At 48.3% G+C, this 24,618-nt stretch overlaps 1 protein-coding gene across 2 annotated transcripts; it reads left to right on the plus strand.

Annotated features, from left to right (window-relative positions):
* Positions 1 to 6,102: 6,102 nt before the first annotated feature.
* On the plus strand, positions 6,103 to 15,754 carry ADRB3 (adrenoceptor beta 3). 2 transcript variants are annotated; one of them, XR_006816113.1, is made up of 3 exons: positions 6,103 to 7,452; positions 14,199 to 14,974; positions 15,137 to 15,754. XR_006816113.1 is itself a non-coding variant. In XM_045986704.1 (2 exons), exons 1-2 carry the CDS (start codon positions 6,257 to 6,259, stop codon positions 14,230 to 14,232), a joined length of 1,230 nt encoding a protein of 409 aa, XP_045842660.1. In that variant the 5' UTR covers positions 6,103 to 6,256; the 3' UTR covers positions 14,233 to 15,754. The 2 variants fall into 2 exon arrangements, 1 of the variants encoding a protein (XP_045842660.1); XM_045986704.1 differs by having other exon boundaries at positions 14,199 to 15,754.
* Positions 15,755 to 24,618: the final 8,864 nt, after the last annotated feature.

Below are 24,618 nucleotides of genomic sequence, written 5' to 3' on the forward strand. Positions count from 1 at the left end.
AGCTCAGGCATGTGAGAGTTGGCAAGTGTGACCTAGGCTTGAGTGCAGAGGGTTAAATTCTAGCTATCTCGCCAGCAGTGGGAAAGGGCCTGTGTGCTCCTCGGCAGCTGGGTAAAATGTACAGCATGTTCCCTTCTAAGTTGTCACCTTGGTATCCCCAAGAGAGACCCTCCTTTCTTTCTTTTTTTTTTTCTATCATGGGATAAAGCCACCCTATTCAAGGTCTATGCCCAAAGCTGCCTACCACAGCACTGGCAGGAATAAAGTGAAACCCAGCTCCTTCTTTGGGGCTTGGAGCTTTCCACCCAGCGGGCAGGGAAAGGGTCCTAGTCACCTGACTCTCCCTGGGGACTGGCACAAGAGAAAGTATGCAGAGCTGTGACTGAGAGCCTAAGAGACCCAGGCTGCCACACCTCCACCCAAGAGGTCCAGCCTGATGAATAAGGCTGAATGGAGAGCCTGAGGATGTCTCCTCCTCCTCCTGTTGCCCACTTATCATGAGAGGGGAAGACAGTCCCCTCCTGCCTAGAAGCAGAATGTCTTGCCTTCTCTTGGGATTAAAAAAAAAAAAAAGTGGCCTTTCCCCACCCATGACTTTTCAAAAACAGGAAACGCTTTCCTCTTTCCCCTGCCACAGCCTTTCCCATGGCATCTGGATCTTAGCTACCCCCAGACTTCATTTTCCCCTGATGGATTCATGGGGTTTGGCTTCCTTACTCTTTCTAGCCCGCATGACTTCTTGTTCCAGGCTCAGTTGGATGGGTCAGATCTTGTGAGGCATTGGTTTCTTTGTTGGAGGAGAAACCATCTTGGTTGTTTTGCTCCCTTTCCTTCCCGAGCACCAGCCACCCTTGCCTCAGGACCTGCTTCCTCCGGAAAAGGATGGGTTGATGTGAGAGAAGCGGCTGGAACACGTTCAGCTTGAGTACCTGGCTCTTGAGCCAGACCAGCTCCAGCCTTGTTTTCGATTTCCTTCCCAGGGAAGAGTAAGGAGGGAGATCACACATCCAAGAGGTGGGGTGGATCTGCCCTCTTCCCAGCGGAATCTTTCTCTGGATCAAAGAAAGGAGGTGCAAAGAAATCAGCCAAAGCATTATGCCTGGAAGGCCAGGAGAGAAACGTATCTGTGCTTGGTGGGTGCACCCTCTCATGCTCTCTCCCTCCCATAATGGATTGATTTCTCCCTTAACTCCCAGGGAGATGACGCCTTACTGAACTCCAAAGAAGTCTTGTCTGGGCTGCAGGTAGGGTGTGTGACCTTTCCCAACCCCTGGGGAGCAGCTTCTCCTAGAGTCAAGGACCTTAAAGATGACTCAGTGGGGCAACTGGGTGGCTCACTGCCTTCAGTTCAGGTCACAATCCCAGAGTCCCGGGATCGAGTACCGCATTGGGCTCCCTGCTCAGTGGGGAGTCTGGTTCCCCTCTCCCTCTGCCTCTGTGCATGGTATCTCTTTCTCTCTCTCTCAAATACATAAATAAAATCTTTAAACAAAACTAAACAAAGAGACTAGAACAAGGATGTCTTTTTCTCCTTCAGGAGTGAAGGAAATATTTCCTGGTCTCTTATTCCATTGATGGCCAGAAACAAATAGAAAAGACATTGCTAGAAAATCCTAAATGTGCACTCTCTCTCTGCCTGTATAAAGTCTGTCCCAGGGTAGCACTTAGGCACCAGAGGACCTTTTGTGTCCCAAGAATGAAGGCCCTTTCTCTGCCTCCCTTCAAGTTCCTTTCCTTGGGAAACATCAGATGTGTGTAGAATTGGCCATGCCGTGTCACAGAACACAAGGAAAGTCTTAGGTTAGGAGCTTCCTTTCAGTTCTAGAGGCAGGGCCGTGGTCTATGCTGGGGCCCAGCTGAGAGCAGGGCTGGGGAGTTGGGGGTCTGGGGGAACTTACGGAGAGGTGCTCTGGGAAAGGATCCAGCTCCTTGGATGCCTGTGCATCTGATAGGAATGCTTTAGTGGGATCGTGGCCAAGGCTCAGTTTCCCCTCTGGGCCTTGGCCTTTTAATTCTATAAAATGTTGTGTTGGATTTGATCTTTAAGACCCCTTTATCTCCGATTCTATGTCACTACCTTCTTATCCCCCTGGACTAATTGGAGGAGATAGGCAGGGTAAAGAAAGGGAAGAAATTTCCACCATGAACTCATGGTCTCTTTTAACAACTTTAAAGCAAAATGGAGAGATTATAGATCATAGACCATAACATCTCTAACACATGAACACCTCTAACATATGTAGTCTTGGAGGAGATGTCTCAGTCATCTGAACTCCCCACGCTTTTTTATACCCTATCACAGACACACAGACACACAGACACACACACACACACACACACACACACCCAACTGTGATGTGCATTAAGACAAGCTACTCAAGCAAGGGAGGGACAGCCACCCCCTTCCTTTCCCCCACAACCCCATTATCAGAACTTCTACCCATCAGGCAGCCTCTGCCTCTTCCAGTTCTACTGACCACATATTCTAAATCACAGACCATCACGCAACTGACCTCTTACACTACAGGATTGTTTGCATGCCTGGAACCCCCAACACATCAACAGTCCAGGGGGGCCTGAATTTGGCAGCTTCAGAGGCCCCCATTCACCGTCTGCTTTCAAGGGCACAGAACAAAGGTCATCTGGGGCCCAGGGCCAGGGTAAAGCTCTCCCTGGGCAATGTGTGCTTCTGTCCAGAGCTGGATGACCTTTACAGACTAGGCAACACTAAGTCTCCTGGGGCCAGTCATTTGGACAACCTCCCAGAGCAGCAGGTCACTTGCCTCCACTCTCCATCTGGCCATGGCCAGAGTATACATGGGTACGTTGTCTGGGGAGGGTAACTGGGCAATAAATTGCAAATATTAGTACCTTATGCTACAGCAATTCTATCTTTAGGAATGTGTTCTACAAATACTGTCATACATGTGTGAAAGGACACGTTTCAAGTGATTCAGTGCAACATCATCTATGAGTAGAAATTGGAAATGAATTGGATATCCACTAGTGACCAATTGGTTTCATAGGGTATGGTATAACCATGTGATGAAATATTAAAAATGGGACGCTATTGTGTATTGTATGGAAGGATTCCTGATATACATAAAGTGAAAATAAGCAAGGTGCAGAAGAGTGGGCATAATTTGCTGCCATCTGTGTAGAAAGGAGAGAACAAAAACACATATATTCGTATTGACTTGTTTACACAGAACATATTACTGGAAGAGAAAACAAGAGACTAAGAGTGATGACGCGTAAGGGAGTTGAAAACCCCTCAAGGAAGGCAACTTTCTTTCTTTCTTTTTTTTTTTTAAAGATTTTATTTATTCATTTGACAGAGAGAGAGATCATAATCATGTAGAGAGGCAGGCAGAGATAGAGGGGGAAGCAGGCTCCCGCAGAGCAGAGAGCCCAATGCAGGGCTTGATCCCTGGACCCTGAGATCATGACCTGAGCTGAAGGCAGAAGCCTAACCCACTGAGCCGCCCAGGTGCCCCCAAAGGCAACTTTCTATCACATGCATTTTGGTGGCTGAATAACGTGAACACATTACTTATTCAAAAGATTGAGTGAAAATAACACAAAAGCCCAGAAAAGAGAGAACAAAGTGGCAAAGGAGGGAGCCCTTCTCCCTGGCAGCCGCTTGGGCAGGGGGAGGCCAGACTAGAAATGAGAGCAGGAACTGGGGGTGAGTAGAGGGAAGCATACCATGTGCTTAAGCATGTCTCTGCTCGCTCATAAAAGCCTTCTTTAACAGGGGCCTGGAATTTCTCTGCTCATGCTTTCCTTCAGTTATTGGCCTAATCAGTCCCCAAACTCAAGCATACTCATGTGGCTTGGGAAATCTTGTCTTTTTTGAAAATGTAAACATTTTTAGACCCTTGGTCAGAATATCGAGGTCACCCGCTAAAGCAATGACATCCTTTGAAGTTGCTTGACTTCCTTGCCCACTTACCCAACTCTGATGTCCTGGAAAAAAAAATTGCAGAATGACATGTATTTGTTTTAGAGATTATTCTTTAAGAATCTTATGACACCCCTTTGAGATAACTGGCAACACTCTGGGGTGTTGCAAAACCCAACTGGGGAGTGATTGCCCTGATGACCTGCAAGAGGCCATAGCCAAGACTCAAGGCCAAGTGGGGCCTGCATCACTTGGGTGGGATTGGGGGCTTGGGGGCAGAGGCTAGGCTCTGGACCTCTACTCATTGGGTAGCTCCGTGGATCCAAAGACCTGCTTGGGGTATTGCATGGGTGTGGAAGGCATTGGTGTGGGGGCCAAGGACAAACCCTGCTTGTGGGTGAGCTGCTGGGTCCCTGGGAGACAAAACTGGTTCTTTCTCCTCAGGGATAATTTTAGGTCCTCACGTCCCCTCCCAACCCCTGGCTCAGCCTCCCAGAGGGATTGCTTAGACCAGTGACTATAGAGCGTTCTTTTGAAATATAGAGCTGTTCAAAGGAGACATGTGACGGTATAGCCCTGGAGGCATTTTCCATGATAATTTTTCCCCTTTTGTCCCATTGTTACAGGCGAGGAAGCAAGACAGCTCCAGGATCAGGTTCTCTGATAGAACTTAATAAAGGTATTACTGAGTCTTCCTGCCTCTCACCTTGAACCCAGGGGCTTCCTTTGCAGCCTCACCTCCCCACACCTTGCTTGACAGCAACTGGCTTAGAGATTGGGAAAGCTTATCTGGCAGAAACCACCTGAAGTCTGGGGGAGAGAAAGATTTTTAGGCTTGTCAGGTGATGGAGGCTCTGATGCACCTGTTGGAAAAACTTCAAGAGGCCTTAAAATACCAGGCCTGGGGTGGTGCCTGGATGGCTCAGTTAATTAAGCCTCTGCTTTTGGCTTAGTAGTGATCCCAGGGTCCTGGGATCAAGCCCCGCACCGGGCTCCCTGCTTAGCAGAGAGCCTGCTTCTCCCTCTCCTCCCTGCTCATGCTCTCTCTCACTATCTCTGTCTCTCTCAAATAAATAAAATCTTTAAAAAAAAAACAAACCACAACAAACCAGGCCTATCCTTTCACACACCAGAAGATGTAACATGTGAATTCCTCAGCTGAACATCTTCTAATTTTTGAAAGTTCATAAATAAAACCTTCAAGGAAGTAGAGTGAACATTTTACTATCCGGAGGGTAGTGATGGAAGATTTGTGGGTGGCTGGGGGTGAGGGTAGATAGGCTTCATGCCTCAACCTCACATCCGTCTGTTCACTTTCAACATGACTTTGAAGAATTTTTAGATGGAAAATTTTAAAAAATTTTGAAATTTAAAAAAATTTTAAAGAATTTTAAAATACAAAATTTTAAAGAATTTTAAAATAAGGGACCGTCTAGAAATTGTCTACATGGAAAAGTGTGTGGAAGGGACTATGTGCAATGGGAAAGATGCAGAAATTGAAAGTCTCAGCATCCGGGACTCCATGAAGCCAAATCAAAATTTAAATGAGTAGGCAATGCTAAAGACTCCTGGAAAATGTCGAATATCTCCAGTAATGGCAAAGAACAAGAACAGCAAAAAGACAACAGAAAACCAGAGGAGCAGGGAATAAGAGAAGGAAATAAGAGAAGGGAAGGGGCCCAAATCTCATCGGAATTGAGGTCTTGGGAGAAGAGAGAAGACACTGCTGCCCTCTTTTACTTACAATATTTTAGAGAAGGACACTCAAGTAGATGAGATGCTACCGTGGATGATTTTGCTTGCCCTGGGAGGGTTACCTTTTCCTCTACAAGATAAGGTGGCGGCGGCACGGGTGTGGAGGGGGCGGTCTTCGTTACCCATCAGCTGGCGTCGCTGCTGGATCTTCCTGGGAAACTGGCGCAGAGTTCCAGGAAACCAGGGCTGACCGAGTGCTGCGCTGAGTGCGTGCGGTGGTATGGCAGAAGTGGGCACAACGTGGCAGAGAAGTCCAGGTGTCGGGGCTCTAGACATAGTTAAAGGAAAACTCAGGCATCCATCTGTCTTCCCTCCCCTCCCTCCAGTTCCCTTCCTGACGCCCGGCACGCATAGAGACTACTGGCCGCTGCCCCTTTAAGGGCCTCCACTCCTCCCCCCCCCCACCCCAAGCAGTGGCATCAGGCGGGTGGGGTGGGGGGAGGCTGAGCGTTCCCGCCCGGTCAACTAGGGAAGATGGCCCAGGCCGAGGAAATCGCTCCCACGCCCCGCTGTCCCCTCCCCTGAGCTGGGGGAAGGGACCCATCTAGAAGGGAGACCCCCTCTCTCTTTCTTTCCCGCCCCACGCACGCCCCGGGAATGGCTCCGTGGTCTCACCGGAACAGCTCTCTGGCCTCGTGGCCTGCTGCCCCCACCCCGACGCCCAATACTGCCAACGCGAGTGGGCTGCCAGGGGTGCCGTGGGCGGTGGCCTTGGCGGGGGCGCTGTTGGCGCTGGAGGTGCTGGTCACCGTGGGAGGCAACCTGCTGGTAATCGTGGCCATCGCTCGGACGCCGAGACTCCAGACCATGACCAATCTGTTCGTGACTTCGCTGGCCACAGCAGACCTGGTGGTGGGACTGCTGGTAGTGCCGCCGGGGGCCACCTTGGCGCTGACCGGCCGCTGGCCCCTGGGAGCCACTGGTTGCGAGCTGTGGACCTCAGTGGACGTGCTGTGTGTGACAGCCAGCATCGAAACCCTGTGCGCCCTAGCCGTGGACCGTTATCTGGCAGTGACCAACCCGCTGCGCTACGGCGCGCTGGTCACCAAACGGCGCGCCCGGGCAGCAGTGGTGCTGGTGTGGGTCGTGTCCGCCGCGGTGTCGTTTGCCCCCATCATGAGCAAATGGTGGCGCGTGGGAGCCGACGCCGAGGCACAGCGTTGCCACTCCAATCCCCACTGCTGCGCTTTCGCCTCCAACATACCCTACGCGCTGCTCTCCTCCTCCGTCTCCTTCTACCTCCCGCTTCTGGTGATGCTCTTCGTCTACGCGCGCGTTTTCCTCGTGGCTACGCGCCAACTGCGCCTGCTGCGCCGGGAGCTGGGCCGCTTCCCGCCCGAGGAGTCTCCGCCGACTGCGTCGCGCTCTGTGTCGCCCGCCCCGGCCGGGTCGTTCGCTTCGCCCGCAGGGGTGCCCTCTTATGGTCGGCGGCCCGCGCGCCTTCTGCCTCTCCGGGAACACCGGGCCCTGCGCACCTTGGGTCTCATCATGGGTACCTTCACTCTCTGCTGGTTGCCCTTCTTTGTGGCCAACGTGATGCGCGCTCTCGGGGGCCCCTCTCTGGTTCCCAGCCCGGCTTTCCTGGCCCTTAACTGGCTAGGCTATGCCAACTCCGCCTTCAACCCGCTCATCTACTGCCGCAGCCCCGACTTTCGCAGCGCCTTTCGCCGTCTCCTGTGCCGCTGCCGGCGTGAGGAGCACCAGGCCGCCGCCTCCCCGCCTGGCGACCCCTCGGGCGCTCCTGCCGCACTGTCCAGCCTCGCGGAGTCCAGGCAGTGCCCACCGCTCAACGGGTAGGTAACAGAGGCGAGGTGGCAGGAGGCTCAAGATAGGAAGCATTCTGTGTCTCCTTTTGGTCATTTCGAGTTTGGCGTTAGGTAGGCTTTGGAGAGGTCTCTGCAGCGAAAGAAAGGGGGCCATGGAGTAGGGAACCAAAATGGAACCCAGGACCTTTTCCCGCATCTGACCCACCTGCCCCAGGGCTGAAGCAAAGGAGGGCAGCGGATTGTTCTTCAATCCAGGACCCACCCAGTGTGCGCCAGGAAGTGCTGCTGTCTCCTGAGCCTGCCTGGTCAGCTCTGGATTTTCTAGCTCAATTGTTCGGCCTTCCAGATTTCTTGCCACCACTTGGGCTGGCTTTTACTAGCAGAGAAGACTAGAGGCCTTCTCAAACTCTCAGCTCTGGTTTCTTTGAAAAGTTTGATAGCTATGGAGTGATAGTGAGAAACCTTTGGGTACCAAGGATAAACGGGAGTAGGGGAACCGGTGAGTGTCCTGAGTGTCGGTTCTCCCTGGAAGGAGCAGGGCTGGATTAGGGTTGGGGGTGGGTTTTTTTGCGCCTGGGTGGAGCCCAGCCCGGATGCTCTTTGTGTGATTACATAGGTATGCTTTCCAGGGTCCCTGACCTTTACTCTGTCCCCAATCTGTGCCCTTCACCCCAAGATATGTTATCTCCCTTTTCCAGGGCTTCCTGGGGGAATTTCTTAGGTCCTGAACGATAAGGAGAAAGAACTCTGTTGATCCAGACCTTTTGGAAAGCCTTTGGCCCCTGTTTAGAATGAGCCCCTCCGGAGTGCCCCAGCTGGAAATCTCTGACTTCCAGAAACTGATGACTTGGCCTTGGGATGGGGAGGGGGGCCTGTGGGGAAGGGGAAATCCTTACCAAGTGGGTTTTCATCAGCCTCTTGTCTCTCTGAGAGTTTTCTAAACCCCATCCCTGAACGTCACCACTACCTCAGCAGCCGAAGTATCCAGCAGTCTGAGCTCAGCTGCCGTTGGAGCTCAGGACTAGTTTTGAGGGCACACCTATGACCTTGCTCACTTCCATGCTGTGTGCTTAAGGCAAAGAGAGCACTCCTCCTTCCACTCCTTCTGCTGCCTGGACCTGACGGACTGCGCAGTGTTCTTCAGGTTCAGGGGCCTACCTAGGCTGGGAGCAGAAAGCTAGAAAAGGTCCGGGTTTGGGGTTTTGTCCCTGACTCCATCACTACAGATGTCTAAGCATTAGCTTCCCCCACTTTGGCACCAGAAGGACTTCTTCAGGGTTTTGGGGGGGGGGGGGGCTGGAGGGCAAACCATTAGAACGGATCCCTTCTCTTCCTTGGAACATCAAATTAATAAATATTACCAAATGCAGTTCATCCCCTACCTTCTTTTCTCCATTTCTTTCCCCCATAATCCACTTACTCCCTTCTTAGAGCTGGCTTGTGGCAGACACAATAAATTAGGACTAACATCTGCCCCCTTCTTCCTAATTGGGGTGAAAAAAAAGATGAAAAGTCTGTTTGGGTGAAAGAGAGTGAGCTTGAGCCTTTGCCGCTCTTATATCCCCATCTTTCCAAAATTCATGGAATCCAGTCGCAAGTGGGGAGCAAAGCCAAGCTGCCCACGGACTTGAGGGCAGTGCTCCTAGGAGGACATAGTTTGCTGTGCTCAGGATCAGGGCACATGGGGTGTATGTCAGCCCCCATGCTATAAGCCAGGGGTGCATTTGTAAGATCCCATTGCCATGGGGAACTAGTTTTGTCTAGTGTTGCCTGTGTGTGTGTGTGTGTGTGTGTGTGTGTGTGTGTGTGTGTGTCTGGAGGCACAGAGCATTGTTTGTGTTGGGCAAATGTCTTTAGTTATAAATATATTCTGATGTTTCCCATCCTTTCTACAACCTCTCCCTTTCCTGGGCTACAGAAATCAAAGTTATCCTTTTGAAGTAAAGCTGGAATTACAAGTTTGAGTCAGTTGATAATTTTTTCCCCCTTATTCCAATTCTTAAGAACCTTATCAGGCAGTTTCCTATGGAAAGAAAATTTCTGTGGAAATCACTGAATCGTTTTGTGAGTTCTTATTTAAACTCCATAAGCGGAGAGCATTGTCCCAGCTGATTTACAGGATGGCTCGTAAATCATCAAATGTTTACTGTGTGACAGCGAAGGGCAATGCACCAGAGAGGTTCCGGGGCTCCAGAGTTACAAAGCTTCGATCTGCCCTGAGGATAAGCTCAGTGGATTTCCACATATGGGTGTTCCCTGTGAATTGGACCGGGCCTCTGCAGTTCCCTTTCTTCCAGGAGTCCAGGTTTTATATCTTTGGATGTTTGCATACCAAAGATGACTTTCTCCTTCTCAATCCAAAGTTGTGTGAGATCTCTGGGGTCTGCGGTGCGGGAGGTTTCTTGGCAAGGCCTTTGCTTTTGAATCCTTAGTGGAGAAGGAAGTCTTGCTTTGTCTGGGGAGTAAGTACCAGGGCTCATCTCTCCATCTCTGGATATTTTTCCAACATTACCGAGGAAAGTTGTCCAGTCAGTCCTAGGCAGGGAAGAAGGATGATTTGGGAAGTTGGGAGGGGGGGAGTGGGGCTCTAGTTTATAGAAATGTCCTTGAACCTTATCCAAGAGCTCATACTGCCCGAGTCTTGCTTGACACACACCCATGTGCCAGCTGTCAGGCCCTTTTAGAGTGTTTAGACTTGCATGGGGCTGTGGACTCTGTCTGCAAATTGTCACCAGGGCATCTGACAGATGGGGAGTCAGCCATTCTGGTCATCCCTCCAGCAACTTGTGGCCAGGTGTCAGGCTGAGGGCGATTTACATCTTGGATGCTGAGCAGGCTGCTTTTGTTAGCACCGCCTGAGTACTTGAACTCTGGAAGACAAACAACTGTCCTTCGAACCTACAGAAGTGAAGACTTACAGACCAGTGAGAAGGAAAGAGCCCATGGAACCCTGGCCTTCCCAGAGTCTGTTAACAGGGGTTGGGTGTGGGCAGAAATGACAGGGTGAAGGGGGCTGAGCTCAGTGGAGAAGGAATGAGTGACTGGGTTTCCCAGAGGTGACTTACCTTCTGCATTAGGTCATCAGGTGGAACCGCTAAGGAGGAGGCAGAATTAGGGTAAGGAGGAGGTTGAGAACAGGCTTTTCCTAGGACTCTCCCTATGGTAGGTACTTCTGGAGGACGGGGGTAGTTGCAGACTGTGGGTCTAATGGGTAGTCATAGGGCTACCATCCCACACCAGCTTCCTTCCTCAGCTCTTAGAGAGTAGGAGCAGCTTCTCCCCTTTCATTCTAGGGGCAAGGTGAAGGCCATGGGAATAGTGCTCCTTTATTTAGGTTTTGATCCTGAAAGCCAGTCATCTGCCCCCCCCCCCCCCCCCCCCCCCCGCACCCGCGTGCTTCCAGGCTGCCGGTCTGTATCTGTGTTTGCATGTCTCTCCAGAACTGGGGGCCTGCAATGGGGAGGGGGTACAGCTGATGCTCTCCCCCACCCCATGCAAAAAGCCCTGGATGTGGTCCACCGCAGGCCAATTAGTTGAGACATAATATGCACCTCAGTTAGATTAGCAGAAACTCCAGGAGGCAATCTAATTATGACATTAAGGAAAATCAAGACGCTTTCCTCAGCGTCCTCATCTATGAAGTAAAGGGAGAAATGTTGACTTTCTCTCCTCTCTTGCCTTTAGAGGGGGAATGAGTGTGTCTGGGATGGCTGGCTCGCCTAAATCTCTGCGAGGCAGTCCGAAGCCCAAGGAAGAGGCAGCTTCGCGGCTTCCGGCTTTGCTCCCCCCGCCCCACCCCCCGCCCCCGCCGCAGGAATAAACGGTGCTGGGCGCCCCCTGATGGTGATAGGAGGTACAACAGGTGTGGGTTTGGCGGTGTCGGTCTCGAGAGGGGCCACAGAAATGCGGTTTCTTAAGGCCAGGGACTCTCAGAGCTGGGAGAGATCATAGAAACGATTTGGTCCAGTCCTTTGGTAAAGTAGACGAAGAAACTGACCTCTAGAGAGGTGAACTTTAAGTAGCCAAGATTACTTTAGTCAGAGAAAGGCAACACTGGTAGCATAGAGAGCACCAAATTTGAGGCTGGAGAAGCAAGGAAGGGAGAAGGAAGGAAATAGCCATTGACTGAGCACCAATCCACATGCCGATACTGTAAGAGGGGATCTGCAAATGTTATGTTGAAGTGATAATAAATAGTAGAGCCTCACAGAAATCAAATATCTTCTAACTCAGTCTACCATGCTCTAAAGTTCATCTCCACCCCCCCCCAAACACACACACTGATAATCAGTTATGTGACACTGAGCAGGTTACTTGGCCTCTGTGACATTTTGTTTGCCTGTGAATCAAATAGAGATTCTATTATTGTTCTACTCAGCTCACCCAGACGGGTTTTGAAGACCAGATGAGAGACTGCATATAGAGTGTGGAAATGGATAGGGTTCCTCTGGTGTAAACAGTGTCATCGGAGTAGGGAGCAAGGATTCATCTCAAGCCTCCTGGTTTTAATCTATGGGTAGTCCTGCTCCCACTGACAGCCTAGATCTTGGACTTGTCTTTGGCCTGGGTGGGCATGTCCTGCCTGGTCTTTCTTCTGCAGGTTCATCCCTGCCTCAGACAGATGCCCCCTGGTCTCATATCCACGTCACTGTGCATACAGACACACACACACACACACACACACGGCTCTTTTTCACATTCAGACTCTGGTCTGGCCTCTGCCTGACATGTTAGTCCTGGTTTGGCTTACCCTTCGTTTCCCACACAGCATTTGTGATGAGCTAAATCTTAAGTATGTACAGAAGTTTAGGACACAAGACACTTCCAGATGTCAGGGCTTTATGGCACATTATAGGAAAGATTATTAGAATGGGGCCCTAAAGAACCAGAAAAGAAGATGGTCCCTTAGTTTGCTAGGGTTGGTGTAACAAATTCCTTTTCTCATAGTTCTAGAGGCTGGAAGTAAAAAAAAAAAAAAAATCAAGGTGTTCGCAGGATCACACTCTCTCTGAAGGCTCTAGAGGAGGACTCCTTGGTTGGCTCTTGTAGCTTCTCATGGCTGCAGGCAATCCTTGGCATTGCTTGGTTTGTAGCTGCATCATTATAACTTTTGTCTTCATCTTCACACGGCCATGTCCCCCTGTGTGTCTGTGTCCGCATTTTCCCTCTTCTTATAAGGACACCAGTCATTGGATTAGGGCCCAGCTTAATTCAGTATGAGCTCATTTTAACTTTATTATATCAGCAAAGACCCTATTTCCAAATAAGGTCACAGGTTCTGAGGGTTAGGACTTCAATGTATCTTTAAGGGGGATGCGGTTCAACCCACAACAGAAGGTATTATGGGGAAGGAGGAATACTATCCTCCTAGCTTTTCCGTGTTCATCTTATTCCTGCTGTTTTATTATTTTTTAAAGTCTTTTTTTTAAAGATTTTATTTTCATTTATTTGACAGACAGAGATCACAAGTAGGCAGAGAGGCAGGCAGAGAGAGAGGAGGAAGCAGGCTCCCTGCTGAGCAGAGAACCAGATGTGGGCCTAGCCGATGGGGGCCTCAATCCCAAGACCCTGAGATCATGACCTGAGCCGAAGGCAGAGGCTTAACCCACTGAGCCACCCAGGCGCCCCGTTCCTGCTATTTTAAACCCACATTTTCAAGCTTCTGCTTCATCCTGTACTCAGAAGTGCTATCTATTCATGGATTTCCACTTCTGGATCTTTCTTCCCTTCTCCCTGGGTCCCAGATTTGAGAAGCCACTGAACAAGTCAGAACTTGTGTTTGTTGTCTCCTATGGACAGAAGTTGCTCTCCATTCTTCCCTCCTTCCTTTAGTGATAGAACCCCTAAGTTTTAGCTGGGCACATGGTCTTGCTAAGACATTGCAACCTCCTGGCAGACATAGGTGTGACTATGTGATTAAGTTCTAGCTGATTGAGGTGTAGAGCTTCCAGGTCTGCCATTAAAGGGAAAGGGCATATCCTCCATATCCAGTCCTCCCCTTTGCACTGACTGGAATGCAGGTGTGATGGTAGGAACTGAAGCAGCCACCTTAGGTCATGAGATGGCAACTATGTTTTACAGGTGACAGAAGAACCAGATAGGAGGAGCCTGGGTGTTCAACAATGTGGAGTCACCATATCCACCATGGATTGCTTCTGTTTAAGACTCTTACATGAAAGAAAAATAAGCTCTATCTTATTTAAGTCAGAGTTATTTTAGTCTTTTTTTTTTTTAAACAGCAGCCAAATCAAACAAATTCATCAATGAAGGGATAATAAAAGGGGATAAATGGATGGGGATCTGCTGACCTTCTGTGATGAATGCAGCTTGGGTGACAAAGCTGCCTTGCTTCAGTACCCCTTAGGGCATCCCTGATCTCTGGGAATTGGTATCTCTATAGAATCGGAGTTCATGTGGCACTCGAGACCACCAAGTCTGTCTCTTTGATGTTGATTCGCACGGGAGTAATTATCAATGAGTGTATTCATTTTCCAAGGCTGCTGCAACAAGTTGCCACTATCTTTGTGGCTTAAAACAACAGAAATTTATTCTCTCATGATTTTGGAAGCCAGAAGTCTGAAAGTGAGGTATTAACAGAACAGGCTCCTTCCAGAGGCTCTGAGGAGGAGTCTGTCCCATGCCTCTTTCCTAGCTTCTGGTGGCTCTAGAAATTTTTAGCATTCCTTGGCTTGGAGACATATCTCACTCCAATCTCTACCTCTGTCCTCACTTTCTTCCTGTGTCCATGTGTGTCTCTTTTCTGTCTCTTATAGGGACACACGTCATTGGATTTGGAGCCTATCCTAATCCAGGATAACGTCATCTCAAGACCCTTAATTGAATCTGCAAAGAACCTTAATCCAAATAAGGCCACATTCTGAGATTCCAGGTTAACATATATTTGGGGACTACCATTTAACCCAATACAGTGAGAGACACTTGTAAATCCTTTAACTGAGAGTTCTGGTCTTGAAGATTATCATCCACTCTAGTCACCCCTCAGGAAAGGACTGTTCTCCAGAAGCTCTTAGACTCTGTGGGAGGCAAAATTCTGAGAACTCCCAAGGACCCCTGTCCTTGTCTAATTCCCTCCACTTAAATGTGGGTGGGACCTATAATTTGCTTCTAAGAAATAATAATATGGCAAAGGTGATGGGATATCACTCCTGTGATTAGGTTGTATTACATGGCAGAGGTGAAAGGACTTTAAAGATGTAATTAAGTCTTTAATCAATTGACTTAGGTTAATTAAAAGGCAGATTATCCTGGGTGGGCCTGATCTAATCAGGCAAGCCCTTTAAAAGAAGGTCAGAGGTCAGAGATGGAAGACATCAGAAAGATACTCTGGCTGCCCTAGAGGAAGCTAGCCACCTGAGTTCCACAAGTGTAAGGAAGTGGATCCTGCCAACAACCACGTGAATTGAAAGAGGACACTGAGCATCAGAGGAGACTGTGGCCCTGGCTGACATCTTCACTATAGCCTGGTGAGACCCTGAATGGAAGATCCAGCTCCCCCATACACAGACTCTTGAGACATGGAAACTGTGAGGTAATAAATATATGTTGTTCTAAGCTGTTAAGTTTGTAGTAATTTATTACATAACAATATAAAACAAATGCAGATTCACTACACAATTCTGCCCAAGGCTGTTCTTTCTAATAGTCCTTCTCTTGTGGTGTTTTTTTTTTTTTTTTTTATTTACTTAAGCAGTCTCTACCTGCAACAAGGAGCTCAAACTCATGACCCTGAGATCAACAGCTGCACACTCCACTGACTGAGCCAGCCAGGTGCCCTTCTCTGGTGGTGTTTTTAAAGGTTTCCCATCAGAAACCAAAATCCAGTGGAACCACAAGCTCAGGAAAGATCCCATGACCAAATATGGTTTACTATTCTTCCAAAGGACTTTCAGAGACTCTTGCTTGGGTGTCTGAGGAACAGGGTCCTTTAGATTTTGTGTTTGATGAAGGCCCGAGGGAACAACCAGTCATTCTATGATTCCTTGGTCCACACATACCTTTTTAAGAAAATGAGGAGCTAAAAGTTCAAAAGCGATTTATTTCTGAGTTGCTAGTGAGGAGCCACCCTTTTTACCACAAAAACACAGCAAACATGGTTTCCAAAATCTTTTCAGCAAGAACCAAGAAATGTTGCTTCTGCTGTTGGTATTCACAGAAGGGAGAAGGGATGGGTCACTCCTTCCCAGGGAAGAGAGAAGTGGGATTCAGAGTGTATTAAAATTCAGAGTGTATTAAAATCAATACCTTAAACTCACACAATGTTGGCTATATGTCAGTTAGATCTCAATAAAGCTGGAAAAAAATAAAAAAACTTCAGGCATTAAAAAAAAAAAAGAATTTTGAGGATCAAGCCTTGCAGCAGCTCCGTGCCACCCACAGTGTCTCTGGTTTCTCACCAGTCATTGGACCACATGAGTGAGCTCTTCCTCCCAGTCCTCCCCACTGGGCCCGTCTGAATCTAATTGATGTTGGAACATTCTCCGGGAACCACAGGGAGGGACACTGGGGAACTAAGGGAAGAAGCTTAGGCAGCTGCTTTTCCAATGGAGAAATTCCTACCATTCTTGGGGAAGAAGAAACATATGGAGCTGATGGTGAATTTTACTGCTCCAGCAACCTCAAGATCCTGAACCTAGCTGAGTGATGGCTTCCTCCCAGTTTTGAAGGAGGAACTAGTCTTTTTTTTTTTTTTTAAGATTTATTTATGAGCGGGAGTGAGAGAGTGTACTTGAGCAGGGGAGGGGCAGAGGGTGAGGGAGAGAGAGAATCTCAAGCAGAATCCCCACTGGGTGTGGAGCCCGATGGACAGACAGATGGATAGGACACAAGGCTCGAACCTAGGACCCTGAGATCATGACCTGAGCCGAGATCAAGAGTCAGAAGCTTAACTGACTGAGCCACCCAGATGCCCCGGGAAGAACTAGTCCTAAGAACAAACTAGTTCTTACTCCTAATCCACTCTCATGCTCATCTCCTTGGTAGGGTTGCTGGCTAGCTGGTATCACCTGGTTGGTCTGCCATTGGACTTCTGACCTCATGAAATGAAAAAAATATTTAAACTTTGCTTTTGCTGTCCTTTAACATTTTTTGCAAGTTGTTGTATTGAAAAATTCTTTAAAAAGCAAGAGATAGTGGGGCGCCTGGGTGGCTCAGTGGTTTAAGCCGCTGCCTTCGGCTCAGGTCATGATCTCAGGGTCCTGGGATCGAGTCCCACATCGGGCTCTCTGCTCGGCGGGGAGCCTGCTTCCCTCTCACTCTCTCTGCCTGCCTCTCTGCCTACTTATGATCTCTCTCTGTCAAATAAATACATAAAATCTTTAAAAAAAAAGCAAGAGATAGAAAAGTTGCACAAAAATAAGTGGAGCTTATTATTGATGCATAAGATATTGTTTAAATTAAGTGGATATTTTTCAGGATTGCCCTTGCTTGCCAGCATCTCCCTTAATGCTTGGTCTGGTGCCTCATATTTTTAGGGGGGACATGTGGCAAGTCTACCCATTAGCCACTGCCATAGCTCAGGCCCTCATCCCTTCTTTTTTTTTTTTTTTAAAGATTTTATTTATTTGTTTGACAGAGAGAGATGGCAAGTAGACAGAGACAGAGAGAGAGAGAGGAGGAAGCAGGCTCCCTGCTGAGTAGAGAGCCTGATGCGGGGCTCGATCCCAGGACCCTAGGATCATGACCTGAGCCGAAGGCAGAGGCTTTAACCCACTGAGCCACCCAGGCGCCACCCTCCCCCGCCCATCCCTTCTTAACCAAATGAACTAAAGTAGTCCCCACTTGGCCTGCCAAGTTCTGGCTACCCTCCAATTCATCCTCCACAAGACCCCAGAAAGATTCTTCTAAAATATAAATCTGACAGTGTCATTCCCTTTCTTAAAATTATTAAATGACTTTCTAAAACATTTGGGGTAAGATTTGGAGCCCTCCACACAGAGTGTGGCATTAAATGGATAGTGCCTACCTTCCTTACCTGATTTCTCACCACTCTCCTCCTCCATACACTATTATTCCAACCACACTTACATTTACTAATGAACTCATTTTCTTCTTTATCTTTGTGTCTTCACACAGACTGTAGCCTCTGTCCTCCATCTAGACACAAGATTGTACACTGTTTTCATCCACTCATCCATCCATCTTAGCAGTAATAGTGAGAAGAGTCTCTAGAGATATTACAGGATAAAACAGATACAGTTTGCCAAGGAGTTGAATGTAGGATATAAGGGAAAAAGAGAGACGTCAGGGATGAGACCAAGATTTTTGGCCTGACCACCTGGCAGAATGGACTTGCCATTGACCAAAATGGGGGTGGGGCAAGGAAAGTGAGATATGAAACTATGAGTTAGTTTTTCGACACAATAAATTTGAAAAGTCTATTAAATATTTGTTGGAACATCAATAGGCATGTGGATTTCCAAATCTGTACGTTAGGAGGAAAGTTGGATCTGGATATATAAATTTGACAGATGGATATTTAAGCTCATGGAAGTGGAATGAGCTCACCTGAATGGTGACCATAGACATAGAAGAGAAAAATTCAGAGTGTATTAAAATCAATAACTTAAACTTACACAATGTTGGCTATATGTCAGTTAGATCTCAATAAAGCTGGAAAAGAATAAAAACAACTTCAGGCATTTAAAAAAAAAAGAATTCTGAGGATCAAGCCCTGGAGCATTCTAACATTTAGATGTCAGAAATAGAAGGGACCAGAAAAGGCAACTGAGGAGAAGCAGCAGTGGGGTGAAAGGAGAAACCACAGTAAGTAGCATCCTGGATGCCGTGGGAAGAAAGTGTTTCAAGGAGTGAGTGGCCCGTTGTGTCATATGCTGCTGACATCTCAAATAGGAGGACCAAGAATGCACCATTGTCATGTTTGACCTTGATGAGAGCTGCTTTGATGGCATGGAGGTGATGGAGTGGGCACAAGAGAACTTGGGAGATGAAGAAATGGAGATAGAAAATATAAAACATTCTCTCCATAGCTACTGTTCTGAAGAGGATCAAAGAAATGTGGTGGGTGGATGATCTCCTTGTCATTTTAGTTAATCTGGGCACCTGTATCCTAGAATTCTTGTTAGATTCTGGGTTAGAGTTGACCAAAAGAGGAGAAACCTGCCAAAGATGTGAGAGGCAGAAAAGAAGTGGCCCCCACTTAACACCGGAAGGACTTCAGAGTGAGAATAGAAAGCACACGTGTTGGGCCGGGCTGCTTGTCTTCAGACTCTCCTCCGTGCCAGGCCCAGAGCAGGTGCTCTGCTTCCAGAGTGTGGGCTCTGCCGACTGTGGGATCCCACACCACTGGGGACTTGGCTGCAGACCTGCAGATGTGGGAGCTGCGCAGAAGCCCTATCTTCCCATAGAGCCCTCCACGCATTACCCCTTCTGAGTCCCAATTCTGTAAATGATGTGTTTGGCTTCTCAGATTTCCCTGTAGGCTCTGATTTGTCCACCTGGGGGTGCTTCGGGCAGCCTGACAAAGGATTTTTCTTTAAATCTCCAACTCCCTTCCTGGGACCTTCCTTTCCCTGGGTCCTCTTCCAATTGCGTGAGGTCTAATTCCTACAATACCCACATCGCTCACAGCAGTTCTGCTTCTCTGGTTGAACCCTGACTGACTCATGGGGTAACAGCTGGAGAGGGGAGGGGAGGTCACCAGAGCGGTGTTTGTTTTTAAGATGGGAGTTTCGCTGCCTGTTTATACGCCTGAGAGAATGTTCTAGGGAAGAGGGGTGATTGGCGATAGAAGAGAGAAAGGACAACTGCAGGACAGTGCAGCCAGGACCCAGGGCACCAAGGCAGAGGGTGGACTGAGATGGGGCCCAGAAGAGGGGGGGCTTAAGCACCCTACTAAGAGAAAAGAGAGTAGGTGTGTACTTACGTCAGTAGATGGGCAGCTGCGATGGGCGCCCATGAAACCCTCTTCTGATAGCTTTTCCTGTCCCTGTGGAATAAGTACCCTCAGTAGTGTGGGAGGAAGTACGGGGGTGTTGGAGGAGAGAGGGAAAGGGATGATATAATTGTGAAAATTTGTCTTTTTTGGATGCCTAGCCGGTGTACCTCTTTCTAGAAGAAAGTCTTCCTTTTCTGACCCTCGTTGGAAGGCAGCGCCCACCTGCCATAACTGAAGCTGTAATGACCAGACAGACTCTCCTCCCACCCCTTAGCTAGAGCTTTGGGGGCGGGGCACAGGATCACGTGAGTAGGCTCAGCCAATCAGGTACGGACTTCCGGGTCCGTGGGCCTTCCGAGATGCGAGTTGTGATGGAACGACCGTGGAGGGTCCTGATCCACAGCAGTAGCCGTGGCAGCGAAGACCCAAGTCTGCGACCTGCAGTGGCAGCCGGCCTTCTGGTGGCCAAGCAGAGGACTGTGAAGGTGGGGCCAGTCACTGCGTCGTCTGATGTTCAGCAGTAGGATCCCCACCTGCTTCCTTTCGTGGTCTGGTGGCGGCGGTGCTTCCTGCTCCCAAATCCCCCTATCGCTTACTCGAGCGACCATAGATCTTTTCTATAAATTCCTCTTATACACAAGCCAGCTAGAGTCCATTTCTGTTGCTTGCCACCAAGAAACCTAAACGGATACTGACCGGAATCAGAGACTTGAGCCAACTAACAGACATTCTTCTTTTCCGATTTCTCTTCACAGGCAGTTGACGTCATTTTGGGCGTTTCCCACGTGGCGGGGCCAGTAGCTTCTGCGAACTTTAGGATCGTTTACGTACAGCTCTATGACTAGAGAGTAATGGACGGCCCTTCTCTACCAGCTCCAGCAAGACTCCAAGAGCCCAGGCTTGAGCCACGTGCCTCTTCTCCCAGGAAGCGCTGTCACTCGGATTCAAGGACCAAAGCTGTGGAGAGGACTGGGGCCTGCTACCAGAAAGAGTAGGAAAAGGGTTTCTAGGTGGACTTAGAGAAAAATCACTACCTTCCACCTTTTGGAAGCTCATCAGCCCATATTTTTCTCCAAACATGTAATTTTAAGAATGGTCAAAACTAACAGAATACAGTGTTTCTGCATGCAAGTAAAAACTTGCTCTCTCCTCCCAAAAGGAACAACCCAAACTCACATCCGACATCCAGTTAGGATCTCTGGGTGAGGTGAATTTTCTTCATTTGAAAGTGGCTACCCATAATACTGCAGCTTATGGACTGAAACGGAATTTAACTATTCCCTAATACATCCAGTGTTCAATGCTGGGAGGGAAATGGCTATGAAGGCCAACTAGAAAAGCAACACAGTGATCACTGGTCCAGAGCATATACCACGTTTATGTGGACAGGGACAGAAGGAGCAACCATTTGTTTGATCTGCGTTCCTAGCAATGGAATGAGCTGTTTGGGTCAGTTATATGGACACCCCTCTCTCCGAACCCTTTAGGATTTTTCTTTACCCTTTGTCCTCCTTGGCTGAGCCTGAGGGGTCTATGAGAAAATTTCCCCACGAGGACTACTCCACTTTAGCAGCCAACTTCTGTGACCATGGTTACTAGAACCTGAAGATTGGGGTCTTGCAATTTCCTGTGGGAGGGGGGAACCCTTTAAAAACCTAGTCTGTTCAAATGTTAGTTTGAACTTCCCAAATACTCTGTGTTATAAACTCTAGACTCAAAACTTCCTTGGATATTGATATGGTGCTTTCTGTCTCTTGGTAGCCTGAGGGGCATGATCTTTTCCATAATAAACCTCACACAATTCTATAATATTTGTTGATCCCCATTTAAAAATGCACAGGGGCTCCTAGGTGGCACAGTCAGTAAACACTGGACTCTTGGTTTTGGCTTAGGTCGTGATCTCAAGGTCATGAGGTTGAAGCTCATGTCAGGCTCATGCACACACACACACTTTCAAAATAAATAAATAAATCTTAAATAAAATGCGTACACTGAGGTGGAGAGAGTTTAAACCACTTACCTAAGGGTATATAGGTGTTAAGGGGGAAAGCTGAGATGGAAAGCCAGATCTGCCTTGCTCTTCTGTCCGCTCTACTATGAGGCTCTAGTTGACAGTCGGGGGGTGGGGTTGGCGGGTCTTACGTCTGAGTGCTGTGGCCAAGATGGAAGGTAGATAAGAGCTAAATGGGTGGCTCAGTGGGTTAAAGCCTCTGCCTTCAGCTCAGGTCATGATCTCAGGGTCCTGGGATCGAGGCCCGCATCGGGCGCTCTGCTCAGCGGAGAGCCTGTTTCCCCCTCTCTCTCTGCCTGCCTCTCTGCCTACTTGTGATCTCTGTCAAATAAACAAATAAAATATTTTTAAAAAATTTATTTAAAAAAAAGAGCTGAATGAACTATTTCCAGGGGACTCTGAGGGTTACAGACATGTACTGACTGCTCTGGTAGGTGAGAGTTTATGGCTTTGGAATCTTTAGGAGAATGGGTCCTTGGTGTTCACACTGGTGTCCTGTAGTTGTCAGAGTGGTCACTGGTCCCTGTGGCAATAGGGAAATGCTGGACCCAAGTGATGTCCTACGAAACAGATGTGGACGAGGGGTATGACTGCACTGGATGAATGGGAAAGAACGTTCCCCAAAGTCACACAAGAACACCCTGAGAATGGTCAGGAACAATTGGGGAAGATTAAGATCAGCTAGTGGTCCATACTGTGTAGGAAAAGGCAGGTTATTCTAGTTCGTTGAACCATGTCTGTACCTGGGCTGCTGAGAGAAGCGAACGTGGGGCCATAAACACTTCACTCCAGTTATCAGCTGATCAGCTCCCAGACAGAGCCTCTGGCATGAGCCAGCCAACTCCTCCATGGTGACTGCCCTCCTGCTGTCACACTCCATAGCCTTGGGGTCATCCGGAGAGCACCTCCCCTGCATCCCATGGCTGCTGAGACAGCAACGAGGAGCCGGGATGTTTAACGGATTTAGAAGTACAAGGACAACACATATAAAAATAGGCATTAAAACTGGTGGTTTTTAAGACTTCAGAATGGATGATGCAGTGAACCCTTGCTGACCACTTTCCTAGCATCCCTTCCCCACCCATTCCCATTTTTAAGAACACTGGAGATCTCTTTTAAGGAAACCTTCTGTCGCTTGTCTCTCGTGTGGTCTGGGAGGGATCCACCTCAGCCTCAGCTCTAGGCAGTTGGTTTGAACCACTAGAGTATCCCATCATCTGCCGCCCACCCCCCCCACCCCGCATGATCAGGTCAGAGATGGGCCAGTGACTCACTGCAGCCAAGAGAAGTGAAAAAGGAGACTGGGGGCTTCAGGGAAGGAAACGTCCTCGTTCCTCCAGGGACCTAAGAGAAGAGGTGCTCTCCCTTCCTCTGGATTGTAAGGATATGGTGTCCAGAAAGGCTGTGGCCATTTTTAAAAAACATAAACACAGTATTTGAACGGGAGATCTATGTGTTTGGTTTAACATGTCTCAAGTACAAAATGGTGTACAATGAAAAGCAGGTTAGTCTTCCTCCCTGTCCTTATCCATCAACCACCCATTTCTACTCTCCAGTGGCAGTCACAGTTACCTGCTACAGAGATTTTCCATGCATATACATGTTAATGTATTTTTTATTCTCCCCACACCCTCCCCCCAAATGTTCCTCCACTTTGCTTTCTATTCTGTACCTCCCTGTTTTTTACTTAAGGTGGTATCTTGGAGATTTTTCCACAAAGGTACACAGAGGGCTACTTTTTAAAAAAAAAAAATCTTTTATTTTTTAATTTCTTTTCAGTGTTCCAGAATTCATTGTTTATGCACCACACGCAGTGCTCCATGCAATACGTGCCCTCCTTAATAGCCACCACCAGACTCACCCAACTTCCCACCCCCAACCCCTTCCAAACCCTCAGATTGTTTTCAGAGTCCACAGTCTCTCATGGTTCATCTCCTCCTCCAATTTCCCTCAACTCCCTTCTCCTCTCCATCTCCCCATATCACGGGGCTACTTTTTTTTTTTTAAAGATTTTATTTATTTATTTGACAGACAGAGATCACAGGTAGGTAGAGAGGCAGGCAGAGAGAGAGGAAGGGAAGCAGGCTCCCTGCTGAGCAGAGAGCCCGATGCGATGATGCGGGGCTCCATCCCAGGAACCTGGGATCATGACCTGAGCCGAAGGCAGAGGCTTTAACCCACTGAGCCACCCAGGTGCCCCCACAGGGCTACTTTTAACAGCTGCATAGAATTCTATTATATGGATGTTCCATTATTTTTAAGATTTTATTTATTTATTTGACACAGAGAGAGATCACAAGTAGGCAGAGAGGTAGACGGAGAGAGAGAGGGAAGCAGGCTCCTCACTGAGCAGAGAGCCTGATGTGGGGCTTGATCTCAGGACCCTGAGACCATGACCTGGGCTGAAGGCAGAGACTTAACCCACTGAGCCACCCAGGCACCCCTATGAATGTCCCATTATTAATTTAAACATGCCTTTAGTAATTGGTATTGTTTCTTTACAAATAGAACTGCTCTGTAAATTTCTTTCAAATGTGTATCATATTGTACTTGCTACATTCACTTTTGCTCTCATGCCCAGAGTTGGCTGGAGAACCAAACTGAAGCATCCAGAAGAGCAGAGTCAAGGATATCACAGGGAATGAAGCCGGAGCCCTGGCGACTCTGGGATCATGATCTGAGCCAAAGGCAGCTGCTTAACTGACTGAGCCACCCAGGTGTCTCTTCACTATAGTTTCTTGAGGTTTAAAAATTTTCTACAATAATAGGGATGATTTTCATAATCATTTGTCGCAAGGCAGGTTCCCTAAAGGCACAGCCTGAGGCACAGCACCCCCTGGGATTTGGGGTTCATGATTTGCAGAGGGAGCACACTGTAGGAGGAGACTGTAAGAAGTAGAATTGTGAAGGGGAAATGGGCTTTGCAAAGATATGGTTCCAAGTCAAGTCTAGCCTTGACCTGATTAAGGGTGTGGGCCGTGGAGTGCAAATTGAGCCAAGAGATACCTCAAGACAAGAGGCCTGGCCTTTTGCACGCCTGGATTAGAGAGTCATTTGCTGCCCCCCGTTGGTGAGGGCATAAACTGCAGGTGGATTTTGGGTGAGCAAGTACCTGTCAGCCGAGGCTACTCTCCGGAGAACTGGATCTGGAAGAGGAGCCTTATCCGCCAGCAGGACCGGTAAAGGATATCTGCGTGAGACACCAGCAGTGTCTACAACAATCACGTACAAAGTTATTTTTAAGAAATAAAAGAAGAAAGCAAATCCT

This window comes from Meles meles, chromosome 2, assembly GCF_922984935.1.
Source record: "Meles meles chromosome 2, mMelMel3.1 paternal haplotype, whole genome shotgun sequence".
NCBI classification, from domain to species: Eukaryota; Metazoa; Chordata; class Mammalia; order Carnivora; family Mustelidae; genus Meles; species Meles meles.